The 23,585-nt window shown below is 33.7% G+C and overlaps 4 protein-coding genes across 10 annotated transcripts in view; 2 read left to right on the forward strand and 2 right to left on the reverse strand.

The window, feature by feature from the left end:
* Positions 1–5,231, forward strand: part of LOC125062729 (endoribonuclease Dicer) — a 45,457-nt gene extending 40,226 nt beyond the window's left edge. For all 7 annotated transcript variants that reach the window (XM_047668842.1, XM_047668827.1, XM_047668859.1 and 4 more), the window contains 5 exons: positions 108–263; positions 801–1,012; positions 1,869–2,022; positions 2,493–2,677; positions 3,432–5,231. In XM_047668842.1, coding sequence (XP_047524798.1) covers positions 108–263; positions 801–1,012; positions 1,869–2,022; positions 2,493–2,677; positions 3,432–3,591 — 867 coding nt within the window. In that variant the 3' untranslated portion in view covers positions 3,592–5,231. The remainder of the gene's footprint in view (positions 1–107; positions 264–800; positions 1,013–1,868; positions 2,023–2,492; positions 2,678–3,431) is intronic.
* Positions 5,232–13,531: 8,300 nt separating this feature from the next.
* LOC125058582 (60S ribosomal protein L18a) lies at positions 13,532–15,683 on the reverse strand. The gene is made up of 4 exons (XM_047662692.1): positions 15,548–15,683; positions 14,936–15,112; positions 14,114–14,293; positions 13,532–13,725 (listed from the first exon to the last, which is right to left on the reverse strand). The coding sequence occupies exons 1-4, from the start codon at positions 15,563–15,565 to the stop codon at positions 13,567–13,569; spliced, it is 534 nt and encodes a 177-aa protein (XP_047518648.1). The 5' UTR covers positions 15,566–15,683; the 3' UTR covers positions 13,532–13,566.
* A 2,073-nt stretch (positions 15,684–17,756) lies between these two features.
* LOC125059939 (aarF domain-containing kinase 1) lies at positions 17,757–21,231 on the forward strand. Its single transcript, XM_047664649.1, has 6 exons — positions 17,757–18,369; positions 18,530–18,940; positions 19,127–19,300; positions 19,478–19,678; positions 19,749–19,955; positions 20,793–21,231. Exons 1-6 carry the CDS (start codon positions 17,929–17,931, stop codon positions 20,937–20,939), a joined length of 1,581 nt encoding a protein of 526 aa, XP_047520605.1. The 5' UTR covers positions 17,757–17,928; the 3' UTR covers positions 20,940–21,231.
* Positions 21,232–21,766: 535 nt separating this feature from the next.
* LOC125057679 lies at positions 21,767–23,404 on the reverse strand. Its single transcript, XM_047661480.1, has 4 exons — positions 23,018–23,404; positions 22,466–22,687; positions 21,897–22,019; positions 21,767–21,804 (listed from the first exon to the last, which is right to left on the reverse strand). Exons 1-4 carry the CDS (start codon positions 23,106–23,108, stop codon positions 21,767–21,769), a joined length of 474 nt encoding a protein of 157 aa, XP_047517436.1. The 5' UTR covers positions 23,109–23,404.
* Positions 23,405–23,585: the final 181 nt, after the last annotated feature.

The raw sequence follows: 23,585 nt of genomic DNA on the forward strand, positions 1-23,585 counted from the left end.
CCTTGTGTGGTTACTGCAAGTGTGTATATGGTTATAAATGTATGTTATATTGTAGTTTTTTTTTTGGGATTATCGCATTGGATATAATATGTTCGATTTGTTTCCAGGACAATTTCTTAACATACTTCTCAAAGGATGTAGATACAGTGATAAAAGAGGGAAAAGTTGCCGAAAACGATATAAATCGTTTGCTAAACTACACAAAAGCTGATATTGAAAGCATAATACAGTACAAGTTTAAGGATCCTTCGCTTTTGTTAGAGGTATGATAATTAATGCTTCTAGAAGCTTCCTAAATTGTATGAGTGAATATTAGTGTAGCAGTTAAGTTTGGTGGCGGTTTTTTTGTATGGATATGTTTAAATAAAACACTTTGAAGTTTGAAGTGTGAACACGTTTGAAGTGTGCGACGATTGTTTACATTTTATTTACGCCTTAATTTTTTTGGTGTGGAAATTTTTGACCTACAAATTTTATGCTCTCAAACCCAAAAATGTCAAGTGCAATAGACGATAAAATTCAACAACATCCAAGAAGTTTCTATTAAACTTTTTTGCTAAAAGATGTAAAATTTCTGTCTAGTCTATGAAAAATTATATAATATAAGTACACTCAACTGAACTGATAAAAAAAAATATTCCTCTGTTAAAATGCTACATTATCCCAGAGAGAATTATTTAAAAAAAATTACCATTTGTGCTAAGATAGCAAGAAAAGTGTACGCAACTAACATACATATTTTTTTATTAATAATCCTCATGCAACAGTTGCATAAACTACTAACAATGTATATTTTTAAGGCTTTGTCACATCCATCATACATCCGCAACCGCTACACTCGGTCATACGAGCGTCTGGAGTTTTTGGGCGACGCCATCTTGGATTTCCTCATAACCGCACACATATTTGAAAACTGCGGCAACCTTAAGCCCGGAGAGCTGACAGACTTAAGATCTGCGCTCGTAAATAACGTCACGTTTGCAGCATATGTCGTTAAATTGGGTCTTCACAAGTGAGTCGTTAATTTTTATATAACCACAGGCCTACACTGCAGATTTTTTTTTGTAAAAGTGAAAATAATAGACAATTTTTTGGCCTAGTTATACGTAATCGCAGAAGACTTAGTAGGTAGCTGTCCCATCCTTGAACGAAACCCAGGATCTGTTACTAAAACCTTCAAAGTAAAACTAATAAATAATTACTATTTAATAAATAGTAATTATTTATTATTTTCCATGATTACAGCAACTTAACCCTAATTCGATAGATAGAAAACTCACAAAATTCTTAATCCTTAACTGGGAGTTTTTGCGGAAAAAGAACTCTCTCTTATGTTGTGTTGCATTATAGGTTGGCAGTAATAATCGTTTTGATACATAGTATGCAAAACCATAAGTATATAATTTTGGTGAGTAAATAAATTAAATGACGCGTAGGGCAAAAAAATATATTTATTGGCATAAGTTCTCTTTTCGCTTAATGCTTAATTGTTACTGCACCTCTAGGCCAATCATAAGGTCCTTTTTCAGTCCAACAACCAGTTACATAAAATTTATATTCATATTTAATTAAATAAAATTTACCATCATCAATACATATGACAACATTTCGAAAAACTCTAATTCAAATATCAATAGTTTTCTGTCAACTTGGCAGTTGCTCGCTAATCACTGAAAAGCACTCGAAACTTCGAGTTATGTAAATAATGTTATTAATTCGAGTACATATTTGTTTTCTAATGTTGAGAACAACCAACCTAAAGATATATGTTTTCTTTTTAATTTTTTAGTTTATGCTCGTACCTAGTTAAAAATACCACAAAGTTGTAAATTTGTAGCAGAAATAAAAAAATATTGTAAATATTTCAGGTTCCTATGCTATGAGCTGAACCCGCCACTGGAGACGGCAATTATCAACTTTGCAGAACATCAGAAGCAAAGAAACCATGACATCTCTGAAGATGTACTCTACCTTATTGATGAAGAGGAATGCCGCATAGCTGAGTACATTGAAGTACCCAAGGTAATCACGGAACATGACAATCTAAAATGTATCGTGTAATTTTATTTTATTACATTTCGATGTAATTTTATTTTAAGTTTAAAACGATAAGTATGCTTTATAGATACAAAGAAATATGACATAACAAATTTTTTATATTATTATTATTATTAGTAATTACATAATAAAAAAAACTCCATATTAACCTAAAACAATTGCTCTAGAAAAAAATCCAGTAGATCAGATCACATTTTAATGAACGACTTCAAAGTTGAGACTCGTACTCGACGCTTATACAAAATGTTATTGTATTTTTTTTTTAATTTTCGACCGTAAAAAACTAATTTGTGAACATTTTTTGGCTTATTACTATTCATTCTTATATTTTAAATATTATAATTATTAATAAAGAGCTGTGTGTTCTCTGAAAATAAAAAATAAAAAACTTTGGGCTCAACAATTTCGCCATAATTTTTCTACTTTCCTTACAGGTTCTAAGTGACATATTCGAGTCGTTAATAGGTGCGATATATCTCGATAGCCATGGCGATTTAGCCACAGTATGGCGTGTAGTATATCGCATAATGTGGAAAGAAATCGCTGCATTTTCGCAATGCGTGCCCAAACAGCCCGTTCGCGTCTTATTGGAGATGATGTACGCATGTGCTAGCTTTGGGTAAGTTAATTAGTTAGTAATTGTTTCGCACAAAAGTAATTATTTTTAAATTCTAACTTGCAACTGATACAATACATTTAAATTCAATAAAGTTGAGGGTAGATTCAAGAAAACATTTGGGAAAGAAGAAATATTGTGATCTTCACAATCAAGGCAGTATGTACCTACAATTTATTATTAAATTATTAAAGAGAGAATATTAAAGAGTCGAGCTTAAAGTACTTAAGACATGATTAATACGTTTGAAGTGACTTAATGAAGACGAGTCCAAAGTGATTGCAGAAATTGTCCTTGAACTGGTATTAAATTTAATAGATTTATGTTATTTGCAGCTTTCAATATCGACAGCGTCTTCGACGTTTTTATATACGATTTAAATATCTTTTAATAGTTTAAGCTAAAGTCGGGATCCCTGTCTCTATTGCGACCTGCAGATGATTTCCAGATTCAAAGACATACTCTAAGTATTTACACTTAAAACGTAACATTATGTGAATGAAGAAATTTGAGCAATCCTGATTCATTTTGCAACATTTAGGCGATATGTGTAATATCAAATTATTGTCTGATAAGCACCCGGAACGTAGAATTAGGTTAATAATACATGTTAATTAAATGTAATTGAATTGTTTTTTGCCTTAACCATACACAATATTAGCCTCGAATCTACTGTTTTATTAACTGCTTTAAGTTTTGCTTTTTCTCTCCGTCTATGCCTTTATTTCTCTTAACGAAGCTACGTTACGTCTTTCAGAGAAGCTAAGGCGACTCCGGATAATAGTATTCCCAAAGTGATGATTCCTGTTTCATACACACGCGACGGCCATAGACACATCAATTACGGCGTTGGTTCCAACAAGGCTCAAGCAAAACGCGCCGCTGCAAAACTCGCCCTCAAAGTTCTCTCGACGTAAATCTTTCGCATATTGTATTTTTTATACTTGTAATATTATTTTTTGGTACTTTTTCGGTGGACATTATTTTTACTAGAAACATTTATGATGTCAGAATTCTACGGAATGAAAAATCAGAGTACAGATCAATTGATTTTTCCATGTATGCGTAACCGCTCGCTGCAAACGGGACTTTCATTGGATATGAAATACGAGTCAATGGAAAAATCAAATGGATATAAACGAGTCGGGACTGTTGCGAAAGGTTTCAGTTCTAAGATTAATTTTGATGTATGTATGGTTTCTTTCCTATATTGTATTGTCTAGCATAAAAAATGTGATATATGAATTGGTGATTTTTAGACTTATCAGATCCCTAACTGTGACTTCTTTGCCAAATGCAATTTTAGATTAAATGAAAATTTTTGACAGCTCCAACGCATCGATTGTCCATTTAATTAGAACGACACCAACTTTCGCGTTAACACCTACTGCAATACATTTTTGATATTCCTATATTACTTTGTTAGTAAGTTTTACTCAAAATAAAAAAAGTAAACAATTAAATTAATAAGAATATTAGATATGAAAATATTCGTAAAATACTTATAAATTTTACCATAATGCAAACCGTTTCATTGACAAATGACACTATATGTATTAGTAATAATGTTAATCTCAAAAATGACTCCATGGCGAATCTTTGAATTTGGATCTCGACTTTCAAGTGAATTTGATGCCAAAATTTATTATTACTATTTATCGAAATTTTAAGTTACTTTATACATGGACTGCATTTATTTCCGAAAGCTAATGTGTATACATAAGCCACACAAATTTGTAAAATGTGTTACTCAAAACACGTCTCAAATGGTATCTCAAAAACTAGTTTTACCATTTAATACTACTTATTCTAATTTGGTTATTAATAGGTAGGCTATATAAGTCGTTATTTTTAATACTGTTAAGTATTGCCTTTAAAAATTCAAATTAAACATACATAATTTCAAGAAGCTGACATGACTGACATTTACTCAACTAATATTTTTTTAATTGTTAATTAACTCCATAATGCTTTTTAAAGCTTTATATACGAGCATCGATGCAAAATAGTTCGTCAAGTATGGGAAGTAGTGCAAAATGTAAAATATAGAAAGTAAATATTGGTAAAATAATTAAGATCGTTTAATTAAAAGTAAACCACAATTTGAGGAACATTTTAAAGTTTATTTTAACATAACTGAAATTCTTTCATGACTTTACATAACATTAAAAAAATTAAAAAATATTCTAAAAAAACATAACGCAAAAGTATTCCTCTATCCTTGTCACTCTCGCAAAATACGAACTCTTTTGCATCCATTAACAATAATTAGACGAACTATTTTGCTTATATTTAATCTTAACTTAAAATTTAAAACAGGTTATGTATAAATTTAAAAAGCTAAAATAGTTTATTGGTTCATAATTAAAAAATGCCATAAGTAACACTTCACACTAGACGAACTATTTTGCATCGGGGCTCGTAGATCACTCAATAACGCTTTAATTTTCATTCTCAATAGCATATTATAAGACTGGATATGTTATATATACAGGGTGGTCAAAAAGTCGTGGATCAAATGCAAATAGGGGATAGATGAGGTCATCAGCTGCAAAAATTGTTCTACGGGATTAATCAATTATTTCACAATCGTTGTTTGTAATTGTTCTAGAAAGATATTAGAGCGACTCATGGTCATGTGTAATACCTTTTCAGAATCCCTATTAAATGCACCAAAACTTGTAGTACAGGGTCACTTTTCGGTACAGTATTTTTTTTTCACAGGGGGGTCCGAAGTAATGTTTACTTTGGACCCACCTCTGTTAGTAAAGTTGTGTAAAAGTTATGATTAATTTTTTTTTATATCATATAACTTTATATTATATTCAATACACTCAATAAATAACTATAAATAGTACGTCTAACGCAAGAACTCATCAGTACCAATCTAGTGGATATTATGAAAAAAATACAGAATGTAGATTTTTTCAAATTTTAATAAGAATTAGTAAAAAAAAGTCAACTTTCTTATAAAAAACGTAAAATAAATTATAACTCTGCAGGGGTTGAGTGAGCTTAGGGACCTCCCGTAGAACAATTTTTTGCAGCTGATGACCCCATCTAACCAATATTTGCGTTTGATCCACGTTTTTTTTGCCAGCCTGTATATATATTTATTTAGAGGAATGCAAAGTACGGACGAAAGTTTAAGTGCTATAAAAATTAAATTTAAAGACTAACATTGAAATATTAATAATTTTACAATGGATTGTCAACTGATAACCAGATGTCTCTCTTCTGACAACTTTCATAACATATGTATTTATATAAGAGTCTTTATATGTTGTAGCTTGTGCATTTGAATTTTTCTAAGGGTTACTGTTTATTAACCGTATATTTTTTTTTAAATTTTAGTTTAGTTTATCTCATTAGTACTTAGTTCATAAAGACCACAGTTATGTTTATAGAACTTTTATATGTTGGGCAAAATATAATATTTTATTACTGCATTGTCTTTTATTACATTTCTAAACTAGTCTAGCTGTTGTAATAGTAAAAAAAATACAACAACTCACTTGAAGAAATAAAAACTAAGAACAAAAACACCGTGCAAAAGAGATTGCTCCTTCACTTTATAAGGGTTGGAGAAGAGTGTAGACATACAAATCGGCGGTGGGCCGGGAAGAGATGCGTAATATCTTTGTGTCTTCTTCTTGGCAGCAGGTATGCTTTTCTCTACCACCCGTAAGCCTGTGCGGCAATATCGCTGATGTGATTAGTCAATGTATGGAATATTATGTTCCTTTCTTGATCAGTGTATTGTGACTGTAACAAACAAATAACCTGCTTAAGCCTGAGCGGAAGCCAGAGCTCCGCAAAGCGCGTCAAAAAGAGACTAGTGAAGTTTCTACGTCGCAAAAACATCATCAGGGCAGCCCGATTAGATTAGTCCCTTGGTAAAGGGATCAAATCGAACTTCTGTAGCCCGTCATTGCCACAATTACTAAGAACCAATGAAGTTTTTGCTCATACAGAAAAAGATAAGGCGGATTAGTTCGCCTCCAATTCTAGAACCAACTGAATCTTTGCCACACACACTTCGACATTGTGGCTTATACATGTCTGATGTCAAAATATACGCAATTTAGACGTGAACAAATCCAGCGTGCCTGTCGCCTGGTGCTTTACTATACCGGCATTAGAATTATAGTACGAGATCCGGCTGCAGGATTAATGCGCTTATCGGTTATTTTCTTAAAACCAAATTTTTATGTATATTTATAATTAGGAGAATGTATATCTACCAAGTTGCCTATCAAAATTTGGCCGCTAGTATTTTTAATCAAATTATTTTGAATTGATTTTTTGGGAAAACATTTCGTTCACGTGTTATCTAAATAAATATCGTCTACATCACGGCAATTTAAATAAAGATTAAAAAAAAATCACGGGTGACGTTACCCACCTGGCCGCACAAATGGATACATTTAAACGTTTATAACGTACATTTATTAATTATACTTATATCAAATTGAAGCTATTTTTTTTACTTTTAATTATCGTATATGGGTGCCTAGTTAAATCTGGCCGCAAATAAGGGTTACCTGCTGTTAAACATGATTAATATTATTAGTGCATATTGCACCGGAGAATGCTCCTATGAACTACACAACCTGATTTCGTCATCCCCTTTCAAACTACCCTCGTCTAGAAGCACGCTCGAATTTGCGGAATTGCTGGAAAGTGCCGAACTACACGATTTGGATCTTCAATCTTTCCTAAAGAGTATAACAGTTTTACGAAGATGGGTGGACTGAAATGTTTTCTTCATTTCATTTTTTCACCAGTTTCAGCAAGCTGAGAGTGATTTCTGACCGTAACAGGAGAGGGTCAATCACATATTAGTAAATTGTAATTTGCATAATATTACTGTCGTTTTCAGGAGGCTGAAATATATATTCAGGCAGTTTCAGAACAAGTGTAGTCGTGTAGTAGCTTTCAGGAAACCCGTTTTCAGGCGTCAGGACTGGTTATACCCTTTTAAAGAAGGAATATTGTAGAGTGAACTTTCTAGGTGTGAGACAAGGAAGGAATGGCACGCAAGAGAGAGGGAAGAACGGAACTTTCTAGAAGCCAGACTGAACTTTCTTGAACGCCGTACGAAAACAACACCGATGTGCGAAAGAGATAAAGTACTCGCAAGAGTAGTGAAGACAAGTGATAAGTACTCTGTGAGGTGCGCGTCATTGAAGTAACTAGTGACCGTATTTTGTGTATGATAATTAGTGTATTTCTGCCCAGAATGTTCGGCTTTTTAGTGTTAACAAATTCCTCGTTGATTTATTTAAAAATAAACCCTTTAAGAGAACTACAGCGTTTTCTATCCGATCCCCTAGCTCGTAACAAACGTTCATTCAAGCGGCGCGGCTAGATAGTAGATAGGCGTACCCTCCGATTTGCCGCATCTCACTTAACCATCAGATGGGATTGTGGCCAAAAGTCGGTCGTTTTTTATTAAACCCAAATGGAGGCTTTAGGTCTTTCACAAGTTGAAGGGATGTATGCTGTAGGATTTCTTATTAAAAAAAATACAAACAAAGCAAACTAAATTACTGGCGTATCAAATCGAACTGCAGATACGATAACCAAGCCTCATTACCACAGTTATCTATGATACTACAAAACAAATACAACGAACAAAAACTAGTAACGTACTTACGATTTTAACAAAACGTACGTTTTCTGATTTTATTACTTAACATTAAAATTTAGATTAATCAACATTTTATAAAAGGAAGCAAAGTTGCGAATTAACCTACATTATATCAGCAGCATCGACTAAAGTACTTGGCGGCAATAGATTGATGGGGTTTATTATTATTGATACGGGCGGGTAGTCATAACAGACACATCGTGTCCTCATAACATAATTAATTAAATATAGTTAAAAGTAGAATTATATCATAAATAGCAATAATAAGGCAATATTAGTGAATTGTCCATCTCTGGAAGTGATAGGTGCTTTGTGGAGTACGGAATATATACAAATAGTTCGACTTTTCAAAAATGATTTTGTGTTGGTGACTATAAATTGTGAACTAAAAAAAAAAACTTTGTGCAAGTGAACTGAGATCCCAGATTGACAGTTTTTTCTGTCTAATACGTGTTTATTTTGGATCAACGACCGTTATTGTGAGTTGCTTAAATATAAAGTATAAGTACTGAAACGTACATTACTGTGAAGAGCATTTATTGCAGTGCAATTTTAACTGAGACATTTTTAAAGAGAGCATTTATTGTTGTGCAATTACGGAAATATATTTAATAATAATATAAAGTAACTAATCTAACTAATTGTCAATAGAGGGCAGTGTCCGCAAGATTGTTTTCGTAAATGCGAAAATAAGCATACCAGGGTGCAAAATAAATATTACATAGAAAAAGAAAAAAAAAAAAAAACTTCAACCGGTGATACCAACTACCAACCAGTGCTGCTAACTTAGTGTTGCCAACTAAAAATCGATTTTACACACACGTACTAACGCTAACTCACAGCCATGGAGAAACAGCTGGCACGTCTACTAGAAAAAATAATGGAAATTGACGAGAAACTGAATAAAAACAAAAAGGATACTAGGGACGAATTTCGTGAGCAAACAACTGCCCTCGCCAAAAGCCTTACCCAAAGTATGGCGTCGACAATAGAAGAAAAACTGAAACCGTTGGTAGAAGAGAATAAAATACTTAAAAACGACGTGGCAATTATGAAGAATAAGGTGCAAAATCTGGAGAGAGAAGTCAGAAAAAATAATTTAATACTCCACGGAGTAGAGGAAAACGAAAGCAATAATGCAGAACTCCTACAACTGGTCCTGAAGGTCCTTAACGAGGTGGGTAAAGATTGCGAGTTGGACAACTTTGATAAATGGGAAATAAGTGAAGCTCGTAGACTTGGCTCTAAAGTCGACCAGAAACGCAGGCCTATTCTCATAAAGTTTACTCTAGCATGGAGAAAAATAGAAATCTTAAAAAACAACAAAAGATTCCCTGCAAACATATACGTGTCTGAAGACTACCCCAAAGGAGTACTGCAGAAGAGAAAAGAATTAAAGTCCCTACAACAAGAAGAAAGAAAGAAAGGAAATCTGGCTCTCATCCGATATGATCGGCTCATAATAAAGGAAACAAACTCAACCAAGGCAACTGAGAAAAGGAAGCGCTCACCATCTAAAACACCAACGCAATCTGACTGCTATGAAGGTACAAGGCAGACGGAGCCAAAGAAAATGATTGTAACCAATGCATTTGAAAAAATGATACGCCACAGAACAAATTCTATTTCAGAAACATCTAACCAATAACAATTAGTACACAGCGGTCCCCGGAATCAAAACAAAAATAAAACCAAAGAACAAATACAAACAACCAACAAAATATACCTTTCCTCAAGCCGGACAGCGGTCTCCGTGGGGAAGCGCAACCGCAGCCCTCCAGCTGACCCTCGAGAGAGATCTCTGAAACTCACATTGGAGCAAAAGAACCGGCCAAAACCCAACCTACCAAATCCAAACCCACCAAAGCCCAACCTACCAAAGTCTAAGCAACGAAGTCAAATAAACACCAATATTTATATCGGCACGCTCAACGTACTAACACTAAGAACATGCGATCGACTTATGGAACTGGAAGAGGCGCTCAAGAACATTAAATGGAACATTCTAGGCCTTAGCGAAGTCAGAAGACTAGGAACAGAAATCACTGAACATGACGACTACATTCTATATTCTATTGGAGAGACAAAAGGACACTACGGAGTAGGCTTCATGGTCAGAAAGGAACTCAAGAACAGCATACTAGAATTCACAGGCATCTCAGAAAGAATAGCAATCCTAAAAATAAAGATAACAGGCTACAGAGAACACTGGACCTTGATACAAGTGTATGCACCAACAGAACAAGCAGAAGAAGCCACAAAAGACTCATTCTATCATCAACTATCCAAAACAATAGATGTAACAGAAAAAAACTTAATAATTATGGGAGACTTCAATGGGAAAATTGGCAAGCAAAGATCAGGAGAAGAAAATATCACCGGCGAATACACCATAGGAAAGAGAAATAATAACGGAGAACGACTAGTAAATCTGAGTCACGAAAACAACCTGGCTATCCTCAACACATTCTTTAAGAAAAAACCTAGCAAAAAATGGACCTGGAAGTCACCAGACGGTAGCTACCATAACGAAATCGATTTCATAACAAGCAATCAACCCAAAGCTTTCAAAGACGTAAAGGTAATCAACCAGTTCAACTTCTACACCAACCACCGAATGGTCAGAGCAACCTTACACTCCAAAAACCAGGTTAAATCTAGGCAACGCTACAAACAAGTGCTACCTTCTGAGGAATACACCCTTACTACCAAATTAGACGCAAACCATCTGCTAGAATCGCCGAACGCAATGCAGGAAAGATACAATAAAGAAATAAACAGAATGTATCAAGCTAAAAAACCAAAACAACAGACGAAGGAAATATTAAGCACACAGACCAAACAACTAATTTCGGAAAGAAAAGAATTATTCAAGAACAAAAAGGATAAAGACATTAAAAGAAATAACAAGGATCAGCAAAGAAATTAACAAGAGTATAAAAAAGGATAAAGCAAAAAAAACAATGGACTGCATAATAAATCATATTACTAAAACAGGAGGAATAAGGAAAGCCCTAAAAGAACTACAACCACCTAAACAATGGATACCAAGACTCAAAAAACAAAGACAAAAACTTAGTTACAAATAGAAAAACAATACTAGATACTGCAACATCCTTCTTTAAAGAACTGTACTCATGTAACAACAATTCCGAAACATATGCCAACCCTGACCCAGAACACGAAGAACCTATCCCACCTGTTTTAGAAAGGGAAGTCGAATATGCAATCCTGACACAGAAAAATGAAAAATCCCCTGGCCCCGACAACATAACAAATGAGACAATCAAAATTGCACTTCCGGACACACTAACAACATTAACAAATCTATTCAATGAAATATTGGATACTGAATACATACCTACACAATGGACACAAAGCACAATAATCCTAATCCACAAGAAAGGAGACAAAGAAGACCTTAGCAACTATCGTCCTATCAGTCTTATGTCCAACGTGTATAAAGTCTTTGCAAAAATCATTCTCAACCGCATCACCAAACAACTTGACGAACAACAACCTATCGAGCAAGCCGGATTTCGGTCTGGATTCTCCACAATAGACCACATGCACACCTTGAAGCAAATTGTCGAAAAGTGCCAGGAATATGGATATCCCCTGTATCTGGCTTTTGTCGACTACAGCAAAGCTTTCGACTCTTTGGAGCACCCATGCATTTGGAGAGCGCTAAAAAACCAAGGCATTGAAGGGAAATACATTAGACTCATCGGAAATGTCTACAGCCAGTGCTCGGCCAGGGTGAAGCTGGAGATGCTGGGAGAATCATTCCCACTCAAAAAAGGAGTCAGACAGGGAGACCCTCTTTCGCCTAAGCTCTTTACTAGTGTGTTGGAAGAAGTCTTCAGAAACCTACACTGGGAAGATTGCGGTATAAACATAGATGGAGAAAGGATCAACCATTTGAGATTTGCAGATGACATTGTGCTCATAACTGACAACCCGGGAATACTACAAACTATGATCGAAGAACTGGCAACCAAAAGCAAAGAAGTGGGTTTAACAATGAACAAATCAAAAACAAAAGCCATGACAAACAGAACACCAGATACTATTATCCTAGAGAACGAAAACCTAGAATATGTGACAACCTACATATACTTGGGACAACTCATCTCCATGACAGAACAAGCCCATCAGGAAATAGAGAGAAGAACCTCAAATGCCTGGAAAAGATTCTGGTCATTAAAACACATCCTAAAGAATAAAGAGTACCCACTTAGGATCAAAAGGAGCATCTTCAACACCTGTATCTTACCTATCCTAACGTACGGCTGCGAAACTTGGACCACTAAGCAAGTCACAAGTCAAAAGCTTGTGACTTGCCAGAGAAGTATGGAAAGGAGCATACTAGGTTACACACGGAATGATAGGAAAAGAGCTGTAGATCTCCGAAGGATCACCAACTGGGAAGATGCAATGACCAGAGCCAAAAGGCTTAAATGGAGATGGACAGGACACTTGCTCAGAGGCCAGAGAGCAAAATGGTCGAAAAAAGTCACCCAATGGACACCTCGCTACAACACCAAGCGAAAGAGAGGAAGACCATGTGCCCGGTGGGCTGACGACTTTAAAAAAGCCACTGGTCCTCTGTGGCAAAGACTTGCCAGGGATAGGAAGGAATGGAAACAGATGGAGGCCTTTGTGCCACAAAGGCAAGCTATACAAGAGGACAGCTGTGCTTGTTAAACTTTTTTCTTTTTTATATACATTTATATTTTGTTCTCTTGTATTAGTTAAAAATAAAGGCTTTGAATCTTGAATCTTGAATTATTATTATTGATTTGTTTGATTGTCTATATAATTTTATTGCCAGTAAACGTTATATATTTAGAAAACAAGTGTCCAATTCGATTGTTTTTGGTTCAGGTTGCCATTAATAGAAGACGAAAGTATTTGTTTATTTTATAAAACTTATTTACATTAAATTGTTGACAGTTTTGTCTGAGGCAAGCTTTTTTTATTTGTAAACTAATTTTATAGTTTAGAAATTATAATGTAAATTAAAATTTCAATAATTTCTTATATCTAAAGGATGGTATTATAGTTATCAAACTAGTAGTCTTTCTGCATAGTCAGAAAGTTTTTGCAATTTTAGAGTAAATATAAAGATCATCAGATCAGTATGAAATGTAAGATGGAATAATTAACGACATAATTAAAATTAGACCAATGAAAACAAAACATTGCCACATCAAGTGATCTTTATTCTAGTGTTAAATTACAAGAAGTAGGTGCTGGGCCTCTTGTACGCAAAGGTGTTGAGTTTCTTGTACTGGTGCACACGCTTTGGCAGGGGGAACCTGATACGGCTGTTGTGGAATTGCTTCACTTGAGGTCTGCGGCAGGCAGCTGCCTTAATGACCTCCACTTTGATGATCTAAGGAAATTTTTATTTTATAAATATAACATAATATGTGAATATCATAATTCTATATTATTTTTTAAATTATTTGATTTTATTTTAATTATTTGAGTTTCAAATGTTAAAACTGTTTCAGTATTAAACAAAATAATATAAATAAAAAATTAATCAGTGACTCTACAACCTTTTTTAGGGCTGGGCCTCAGATTTCTGTATCTGTTTCATGACCATTCCTCAATCTAACAGACAAGTAGGAAATCAACCTCCTGTGCCTGACACAAGCCTTCAACTTTTTGTGTCAAAAGCAAGCTGGTTTCCTCACGATATTTTCCTTCACCGTAACACGGTTCCTTCAGTATTGAATATTGAGGTAAAATTAGTATGTCTAGCATCTCTACCATACCTGAATAGAGTGTGCCCGAGCTCTGTGTCTAGCTCCCATGTCACGGTAGCACTGTGTCACTGCTCCCCCAACGGATAAGTCGCGGTACTCCCTGTACATGTTGTGTACTCCAGAGCGAGACTCATAACGGAGCCATATACCAAAGTTTTTTATCTTGATAGGGCTTTTCTCTGGAATTTCCTAGAATTATACAATGATAATTAATCTATGAATACTATAGCAATAACTGTTTTCAAAATAGTTTGTTTACAACTACTGGTTTGAATACAAAAATTATTTTAATGTACAATTGTGCCTTACCTAAAAAAGCTAGACTAACATCTTTACTGTTACTACTAATAGTAGATAATTAATGAAAAGTTAAAATCAGGGAAAATATATTCCTTTTATAAGAGATTATTTTATGTGTTCATTCATAGTAAAGGGTAAAATCATGTATGACTGACATAACAATTTTCTAATAATAAGGCAAACATCATTTCTATCTATTCACAGTTCACACCGACTCATTATTTGACTTATTTAATAATTCTTTAACCAATGCAATAAAAAATTATGAAAATTCATAGTAAAACATTCTTTATGATTTTTTTTCAGAAATAATAAATTTAATAGGAGTAACACAATAGCTAAAAAAAAACGAAGCAACTAGTAACGTAATGTCATAAAATCGTATTAGTATGTGGGTCGCGATTACCTAGATAATATTTCTAAATCCAACCCAGTATGTGTTCAAGAAATATTAATAATGAATAAATGTGTAACTCGAATTACATTCATGCGTTTTTATTTTATGTACAATTAATAACTTAAAAAACTTACCCGGATTGAAACGATTTCTCCTGTTGTTTTCTTGAACTTCTTCAGTTGCCTTAAAAAGTACCAAAATCGTGACTTAGCTACAATTTGGTCTGGCGAGAAGATTCTCATTTTATACAGTGGTGGCTTCGGCTCATTGTCCGATGGCAACTTACGGCCAATGACTTCATATTCGTTCAACTGAAATTTTTAAATTGTATTTAAAGTAAACTATACAATTTATACAAAATATTTATATACAACATTGAAGAGGCTGAAATAAATTAATAAGCTACAACATACAGACAACATGACATAACCTAAAATTTCCATACAAATATTATATTCGAAGGCAAAAAAACAATAAGCAAATAAGAACATAGTTAGTTTCATTTTCAATAATATAAATAAACAGCATATAAAACAAATTCAATTACATTAGCATGATAATTAGTAATAGTACAGTGCGGCAACGTGTACATGCACTGTATACAAGCAGGACTTCACGTTATTCGTATTAGGAAGTTAAATACAATAAATCTTTAAGTATTATGTGTTATACATATTTTGATATAATTAATATAAAACAAACACTACAATTTATAAGCAACATCTACATTTAATTTAAAATCTTACCTCGCCTTTAGCTTTCATTTTCGGTGATTTTAGCTAAAAAGAACTGTCAACGGAAGCGGAACACTCAGAAAAGGAAGATGGCGTAATTGTCTTTGTTCTATTCTACTCTCTATTACCAATATCCACAGACTATCAGAGTTTCATTTTTTTTTTTTCATTTATAAATAAATAAAATAAGTACTATTATTAGCTATCTCAATTAAGGAAAATATTGTTGTATTTTTATAGCTTTGTATTATAAATTATAACCTATCCCTAATGGCTTTTGATCCCTTCCGGTCCCAGACAGGAACTTATTCCAACACTTCCAACTATTGTCGTTATATTTCAAGTAATTTACAAAAAACCTTGTCCAACCAAAAAACTATAATATACCTTTCTCATAAATTTTCCATCTCTTAATGACCTTCATTTAGAAATTCACGCATATTCTAAGTTTGTTTGCTATTTTTAATGTCTTTTATGTTGTATTTAAAATTTATTAGATATGTTTGACAAAGGATATCTATTTGAATGATAAACACGGCGAAACATGCTCGTCAAAACTCTGTGGTCCGCTTTCGCAGCGCAGCGGCGACAGCGAGGACGGGTTGGTATCTTTGATTCTACTTAATTATTGTTTCATCCAAATTAAGAAGAGGAAAAAACGTTACTGTACATCAAACTTATTTAAAAACACAGGCGTATGTGGTGGTTTGTCATTGATTGCAATATTGAAAAACCTAATGATTACTGGACAGTATAAAAACTTTGTACGCGTATCTCCAATCGATTTGAAGGACTGTTGAATTTAATTGGACCAAAAGTTCTTAAAAAGACACAATTTATTGAAAATCATAGTCATGATCACTCACGACGTGCGACGCGTACTAACTGAACCGCGTAACAGTCGAAGGATTCGCCAAAAAACCGACAACCAGGTGGAGCATTCTAACCGAGCAACGAGCGGCTCGTTGCTCGCTGGTTTTCCCGTAAAACGACGTACTGACTGCACGAATGCTTGCTGTGTAACGTGTTACATTACACCTCGTAACTTTGGTCAGTTCCTACCTTTAGGCCTTGGTATAAAACACAATAAAGGTGGAAACATACTACTAAAACGCCACGCGACGCAACGTGTCGACACCCGATGTCCATCGTGCACATTACCAACACGCGACACCACGATTTAAATCCAATTCGTAGAAATTCCACACAGTATGTATTTTCAGTAAGAAACAAATTTAAGGAATATTTTGGTGGTGAAGGCGCCGTTCCGTGGCAGCTTGATATTGTGAGGAAAGGTAGACAAAATTAAAAACTTGCAACTCATACAAAAATCTTGTAATATAATATTTTAATAAAACTTTCCGCTTGTATTCATTTGTTCGGTCTTCCCATGCATTATTTCTCATGGTAGCTGTACACACTCGGCGAGACACCCCGAGACAGGCCGAGGGCGAGAGTGTACAGTAGAGCTCTCGTCTCGCCTCGCTTCCTCGCAGTCGGTCTCGCCTCTCTCGGTCGCCTGTCGGTTTTTTGCGCACGAGTCAAAGGGTCTCGCGAGTAAAACGAGAGCGACCTGTACACACTCGTTCAATCACTTGCTCGATGACTGTGGTTGTGACAGGACGTATCGCACAATGTGGTCTAACGAACGCGAATTAGAGTTTTTGGAGTGTTACCAAAGGGAATCGTTGTTATGAAATCCGAAGGATGTAGGACACAAAAATAAACAATCTCTACATGATGCTTGGATGCGAATAAGCCGGCCGATGGATATCCCAATTGATTAATTAAAGAAAAAGCGAGATTCACTCATGGCTACGTACCGTGGACGTAACTTTATGAACCTAATTACCTATTTCTGTTGCGGTGCATAGTAACCATCCACCATCTCCTTCTTCGCCATGGCTTCGTAATTTTTTTTTATGGTAAACGTGAAGAAAATTATAATAACTTATTGCACAAAGACAAACAGCAGCAGCGGTTTCCACGTCCATTATTAACGGTGTTTTAAATACAAATAACGTAACGAGTGTGTACAGGCTGCGCTCTTCTCTCGGTCCTCTCGGCCGAGACTCTCGGCGAGAGGCTCTCGCCGAGTGTGTACAGCCACCATCACAGTATCGTCACTGTATTGAGCTAATCTCATGTCTGTCAGTTGTCACCGTGTTGTACCATAGAATGCATTATGTAAATAATACGTCGTACACGGTATGACTCTTCCTTGTCTGTGGTATAAATTGCGCGAATAGTCGAATGTCGAGATTAGTATTTAGTGTTTTGTAGTAGGAAATGTGACAATTATTGAGAATTTCCTGGTTCATTGTATATTTTTCCAATTCAGGATTTAAAATTTATAATAAACTGTAATGTGAATATCTTACTAAAAAATTATAATGTTCAGGAGAAACGTATCACGCGTAGTAAAGTATGGCCTTTACGGGAGTGTAGCTATAGGTGGTGGTGCATTTGTAACATCCATTTACCCGGACGCGGATTATAATTCTCTACCCATTGTAAGACATACTAGAGCTGCCCGAACTGCTCTGGAGATTAGTCAGATGTATAAATCAATGCTTTATAGTAAGAATTGGGATAGAACATCAGAAGAATATTTGAAAGTGCGAAGTGAGGCTCATAAATTGGGAGCGGAGAAACTACTTGAATTATGTAAATCAAACAAAGGTGTGTACATTAAAGTTGGACAACACGTTGGTGCTCTAGAATACTTGTTACCCTCTGAATATGTAACAACAATGAAAATTTTACATAAAGATGCACCAAGGAACACTGTCGAAGAGCTATATAAGGTTTTAAAGGATGACCTAAAGCATGATGTAAGGAACTTAATATTTAGTTAGAACTATTAGTAATAGTTAGAATAAATTTAATAAAATAATAAGTGTTGTTACTATGATCATTGTTGCATAATATTTCTGCATATTATTTATTCTGAACCAATTTTTTTTTTCATAAATTTTTATTTGTGTGTTTCAGCCTGCTGAAATTTTTGTTGAATTTGACCCTGAACCTCTTGGTACTGCGTCACTTGCGCAAGTTCATAGAGCAAGGTTAAAGGATGGAACAGAAGTAGCTGTTAAAGTTCAACATAGTTATGTCAGGAAAAATACTACCATTGACCTCCAATGGATGGAACTCCTTATAAAAATAATGTCAAAAGTTTTTCCTGATTTTCAAATGCAATGGTTGGTTGATGAAACTAAAAAAAATATTGCCAAAGAACTTGATTTCATGGAAGAAGGTAGAAATGCTGAAAAAGTTGCAGAATTATTTAAGAACTATACCTGGCTGAAAGTACCAAAGATATTCTGGGAGTTTTGTACGGAAAGAGTTCTTGTCATGGAATATCTCACTGGAGGTCAAGTTAATGATATTAAATATATTGATGTATGTATATTTCAGAAGTCCTTAATAGCAGAGAAAAACCTTAAAGTAAAGTCAATAATTTTTGTAGACAGTGTAAATAGTTTTTTTTTATTTCATCTAGAATTTTAAATAGGTCTAGTAATGTATATGTATTTCTCCAATTGTTTAAAATGTCTTATTATATTAATATATTATTCTCATTTGTAGAGTCACAATATTAGTAGAACTGACTTATGTACAAAATTAGGTGACCTATATTCACATATGATATTTGTTACTGGTTTTGTACACAGTGATCCACATCCTGGTAATATTATTGTTAAAAAAGAACCTGGAGATAAAGAAGTAACAATTTGTTTATTGGACCATGGTCTTTATGCGGTAAGTGCAGTAAATTTTTAAGAGTAAATATTGATGAGATATCTTTTATTTATGTGAAAAATTAAAATATATTTAATACAAGTGACACCAGAATTAAAGTATAAAACTATCAACAGAAATAATTTAATTAAATGAAATCAAAAGAAGTCATCACTAAATCACTAAATGTTGTTTCAGCAATTGTCAGACAAATTTCGTTACCACTACTCAAAATTGTGGCTCTCAATAATTGCAAAAGACAAAGAGGGTATTAAATTCTATTCAGGAAAACTGGGCATTAACGAGGAATTGTATGGGCTGTTTGCTTGTATGGTAGCAGGAAGGCCTTGGGATGTCATTATGAAGGGCATTGACATAACAAAGCCATCAGCATCTGAGGTGTTTAATTTTTTAAAGAGGTCCAAAATTTTAATTATGGAATTTTTGTTAATATTATTTGTCTTTTCAGAAAGTTACATTTCAAAATGAGTTACCCAATTTCTTAAATCGTGTCTCTCAATGTTTAGAGTATGTAGACCGGCAAGCTCTACTCATTATGAAGACAAACGATCTGATACGAAGTATAGAGTATTCATTGGAAATGCAAGATAGAATGTGTGGTTTTATGATTATGACAAAGTGTTGCACTGAAAGTGTTTATAAGCTGGAATTAAAGGTTTGTATTTGTAATTGATTTGTTGCTTAAAGAACATTTAACAATTAAGTAAGAAAATGATTACACTATCATAAAATATACTTTTAATCAAAATCTAGGTTATAGTTTCAGTAATGTTTTGGGCTTAATTTACTTCTCAGTGTCATAATTAGTGCATAAATAAGTAATTTTAAAAGATAATTTGTTAAACAAATACAATTTTTTTGGAAAGAATTTTCTTGGTTTATTAGCAGTTGACTCATTGATGCCTCAGATGGTTTTCATAATTTAAAATTCACATAAATGCGTAGGCCTGTTATTCTGTCCATACTAATTTATATTCAAAGTATGCTTTAGCGTAGATACAATATATTGAGTTCCTTGTTCCTGGCTTGAATTTAAAATAAGAATATTCATTTACATATAGTGTATTCATAAATCTTGCGACTTCGTATTAAAAAGAACCAATGGTATTTATTCTGATATACAGCTCTAAATTATATTTAAAATATCTTGGAGAGATGGTAATAAAATATGTATCACCAAATTAACAAAAATTTCTTTGGTGATACAATAAAATTGTAATTAGATAGTGAAATCAAGTCTTGGGTGTTTGTTGGCCAATATTAAATTGGCCTAAGATTCTAATCTAACCTAGTGAGTGTTACATAACAATTAGCCAAATACCATAATGGTCTTGTAACTTTGAGGTGACTTGGTGAGTTTCTTACCCAAAATCTATTTTGCTGTAGTGTGAATTTTTTCTCAAATATATATTTCTTTACAGGCTTTTATTAATAGGTACATGTATTCAATTTAAGTATTTTAACAATGTTAATAAGAGTATTTTTATTGCAGAACGAAAATTCACAAGTGAAACGACAATTATTAAGTATAAAGTACCTGTGGTCTCTTTGTGTCCTCTATTTCTACGCAATCTATTTAACAGTACGAGAGAAATGGAATTCGTATGTATACAACACAAATTGTTGTGCTACCGTTTAAGTGTCACAGGAAAATTTGAAATGATGAATAGATGTCTACTTTTGTATAAGAAACTTAGCGCAAATTATTTATTGAAATTGTATATGCAGAAATATTTATGACTTGCGGGGTATTTTATGCTAGTCACGCGATACACTTTACCTCTTCAAAACGGGAAAATTATATATAATTAAGTTATAGTCGTATTTACAATTTGTACATTTTGTATATTAAGTATCGTGTAGGGCTATGCTAGTAGATTTTAATTTGTTTGTACACGGCTATGTTGAAAATAAATCAGTTATTTTTTTCATAGTGTTTTATTTAAATTTGTATTTTATTCTCCAAATTTGATAATTTGTTACTCAAAACGATGAGGTCGTTTTGAATTTTTAGTAAAATATTAGTGAAGTTATCACGACTTTTCCTTCCATGTAATTTAAAGAAGAGCGATGTCGATGAAATTTTTGAACAAAGTTCGCTTTTGCAATCTGAAGGCAAAGTGTTTGCTTTGTTCTCGTTTTTCGTCTTTATTCCCACTGTTGTTTTAGAAATTGGTGTACCTAAAAGGTTATTTAAATTAATAATCTGAAACTATACACTAAAGTATTAATATGGAATTATTTTTTATGTAAAATTAAAAAATACAATATAAATAAAAATCCAGTGGAGCTAAAACGTTTTAAGTCTGAGCCTCAGACTTTTCGTGATTATTTGCAATTAGATCGGCACACACCGTTGACTTTTTAGGTCAAAGGCATCCCGGTTTCCAAACGATGTTTTCCTTTACCGAGCTAGTGTTAAACGCGCACATAGAACGTCCATTAGTTCACAGACCGGGATCGAACTTACGGCCTTAGGGATGAAACCGACCATAAGACCATCACTGTTTAAAAATACAACTCGTATTATAATTATTAATTTGCTTCACAACATTAACGTTACATTAATGCCACACAATAACAACATAAACCTTACCAGTGGACTTTGTACTACTATCATTGTGGATTTTCTCTTCAAATTCGGTGCCACTTGAACTGTTTCGGTTAAGGATACTACTATCGCCCATTGTTAACATATTCTTATGGAATCCAGAAGTGTCTAGAAAAAAAGTGAGCGTGCTACGCAATGCATTTTTGCGTCTATGATAAATTTGATTTTACATAGGTATAAAGTGGGAATTATTAATTAAATGTGTACTTAGTACACGTGTAAACCAGACCAAGACCATTACGTCATTCCGATTACATTACTATTTATATTGTGTAGTATGTATATGTTATTATAGCTATTAACTCGAGAACATCTGAACAAACTACCGCAACACTTCTATCATGGCAAAAAATATGTCGAAAAATAATAATGAAACATATATACAACGTTTTAGTATCGTAACCAAATCTAAAGAGCCAACAAAAAATATCCCCGCCTTTAATGAACGTACACTGTGTATATGACGTCTTTTGTGTCTCGGAATCGAACCTATGTGTTATACATACTAGATAATATATTTAATACTGTGATATGAGGGTAACATATTGGTGTACATGACTGGTTTCCTGGTAACCACACTTCTAAAATGTAAGGATGTTGTGGTTCATTCCCAATACGCAGATCTGTCAACGGTAGCTCTTTGCCATCCTCCGATTCTAGTTTAATAATCTCATCACAATAATCTGGCAGATCTAATAGATGCCACACTTTTTGTCTCAGCACTGAAATTGATGCTGTTGGCTTTACGGCGATGTAGTGAAGTTTGTTGTCTAGCACTGCAAGAATAAACTAGAATAATGTTCAAGGCCAATTATAAAGATTTCTTAATAGAGAATTAAGTTACGTATTCAACTAATATTGAAGATTTATATAGTTTAAGGGTATTTTTTTTGAGACGACAGCCGTAAACAAAAACACAAACAAATATTTAAGCAATTTAATCAAGGTAGGACGCTCGAGTCGATCTGTATTAATTTGGCACATAGATGATAGAGTAGCAGTTGGAATACACATAGGTACGTTACTCAGAAAATATCTGTTATCCGTAAATGTGATATCCAAGTGATCCAAATCGAGGGCAAATACTTACATAATAAACAACTTACCGCCTAAATCATGACGACGAATTGTTAAGAATGTTATAACATCTTTTTTAAATAATTTACTCGGCGCCTTCAATATTTTAATGAACGACATCGCAAAAAAAAATCATAAATTATTCATCTCGTATGATAAATTCAAGGCTATAATTTGCTAAAATATTTAATAACATATTTAAAAAAATAACTTCATTGCATTTTTCTTTACTTGATTAATATAAAGAATCACAAAAAGTATATATTATAAATTGAACATTACAAAAACTTATAATAATTTCTCGAATATTAAAGCGTCTGAATCAGATACATGTTTGACAACTTCTTTCTAGCTTGATATCAAATATGTACAAATGTTTTTTTTTGTTTATGATAAATTCATAAACAAAAAATACCTAATCGATCCGAGTTCCGACCATCTTTTTTATTGATATAATTATTATTAGTAATTATGGCGTCTTCTTATGTGTGATCTCCTGAATATTTTAATAAGTATGTATTTGTCCTCATCTGTCAGGTTTGAATATACTAAAAGTAGGACTTTTATTGGACTCTAGTTGGTAAAAAAAAATTCAGC

This window comes from Pieris napi, chromosome 2 (assembly GCF_905475465.1).
Source record: "Pieris napi chromosome 2, ilPieNapi1.2, whole genome shotgun sequence".
In the NCBI taxonomy this organism is placed as follows: Eukaryota; Metazoa; Arthropoda; class Insecta; order Lepidoptera; family Pieridae; genus Pieris; species Pieris napi.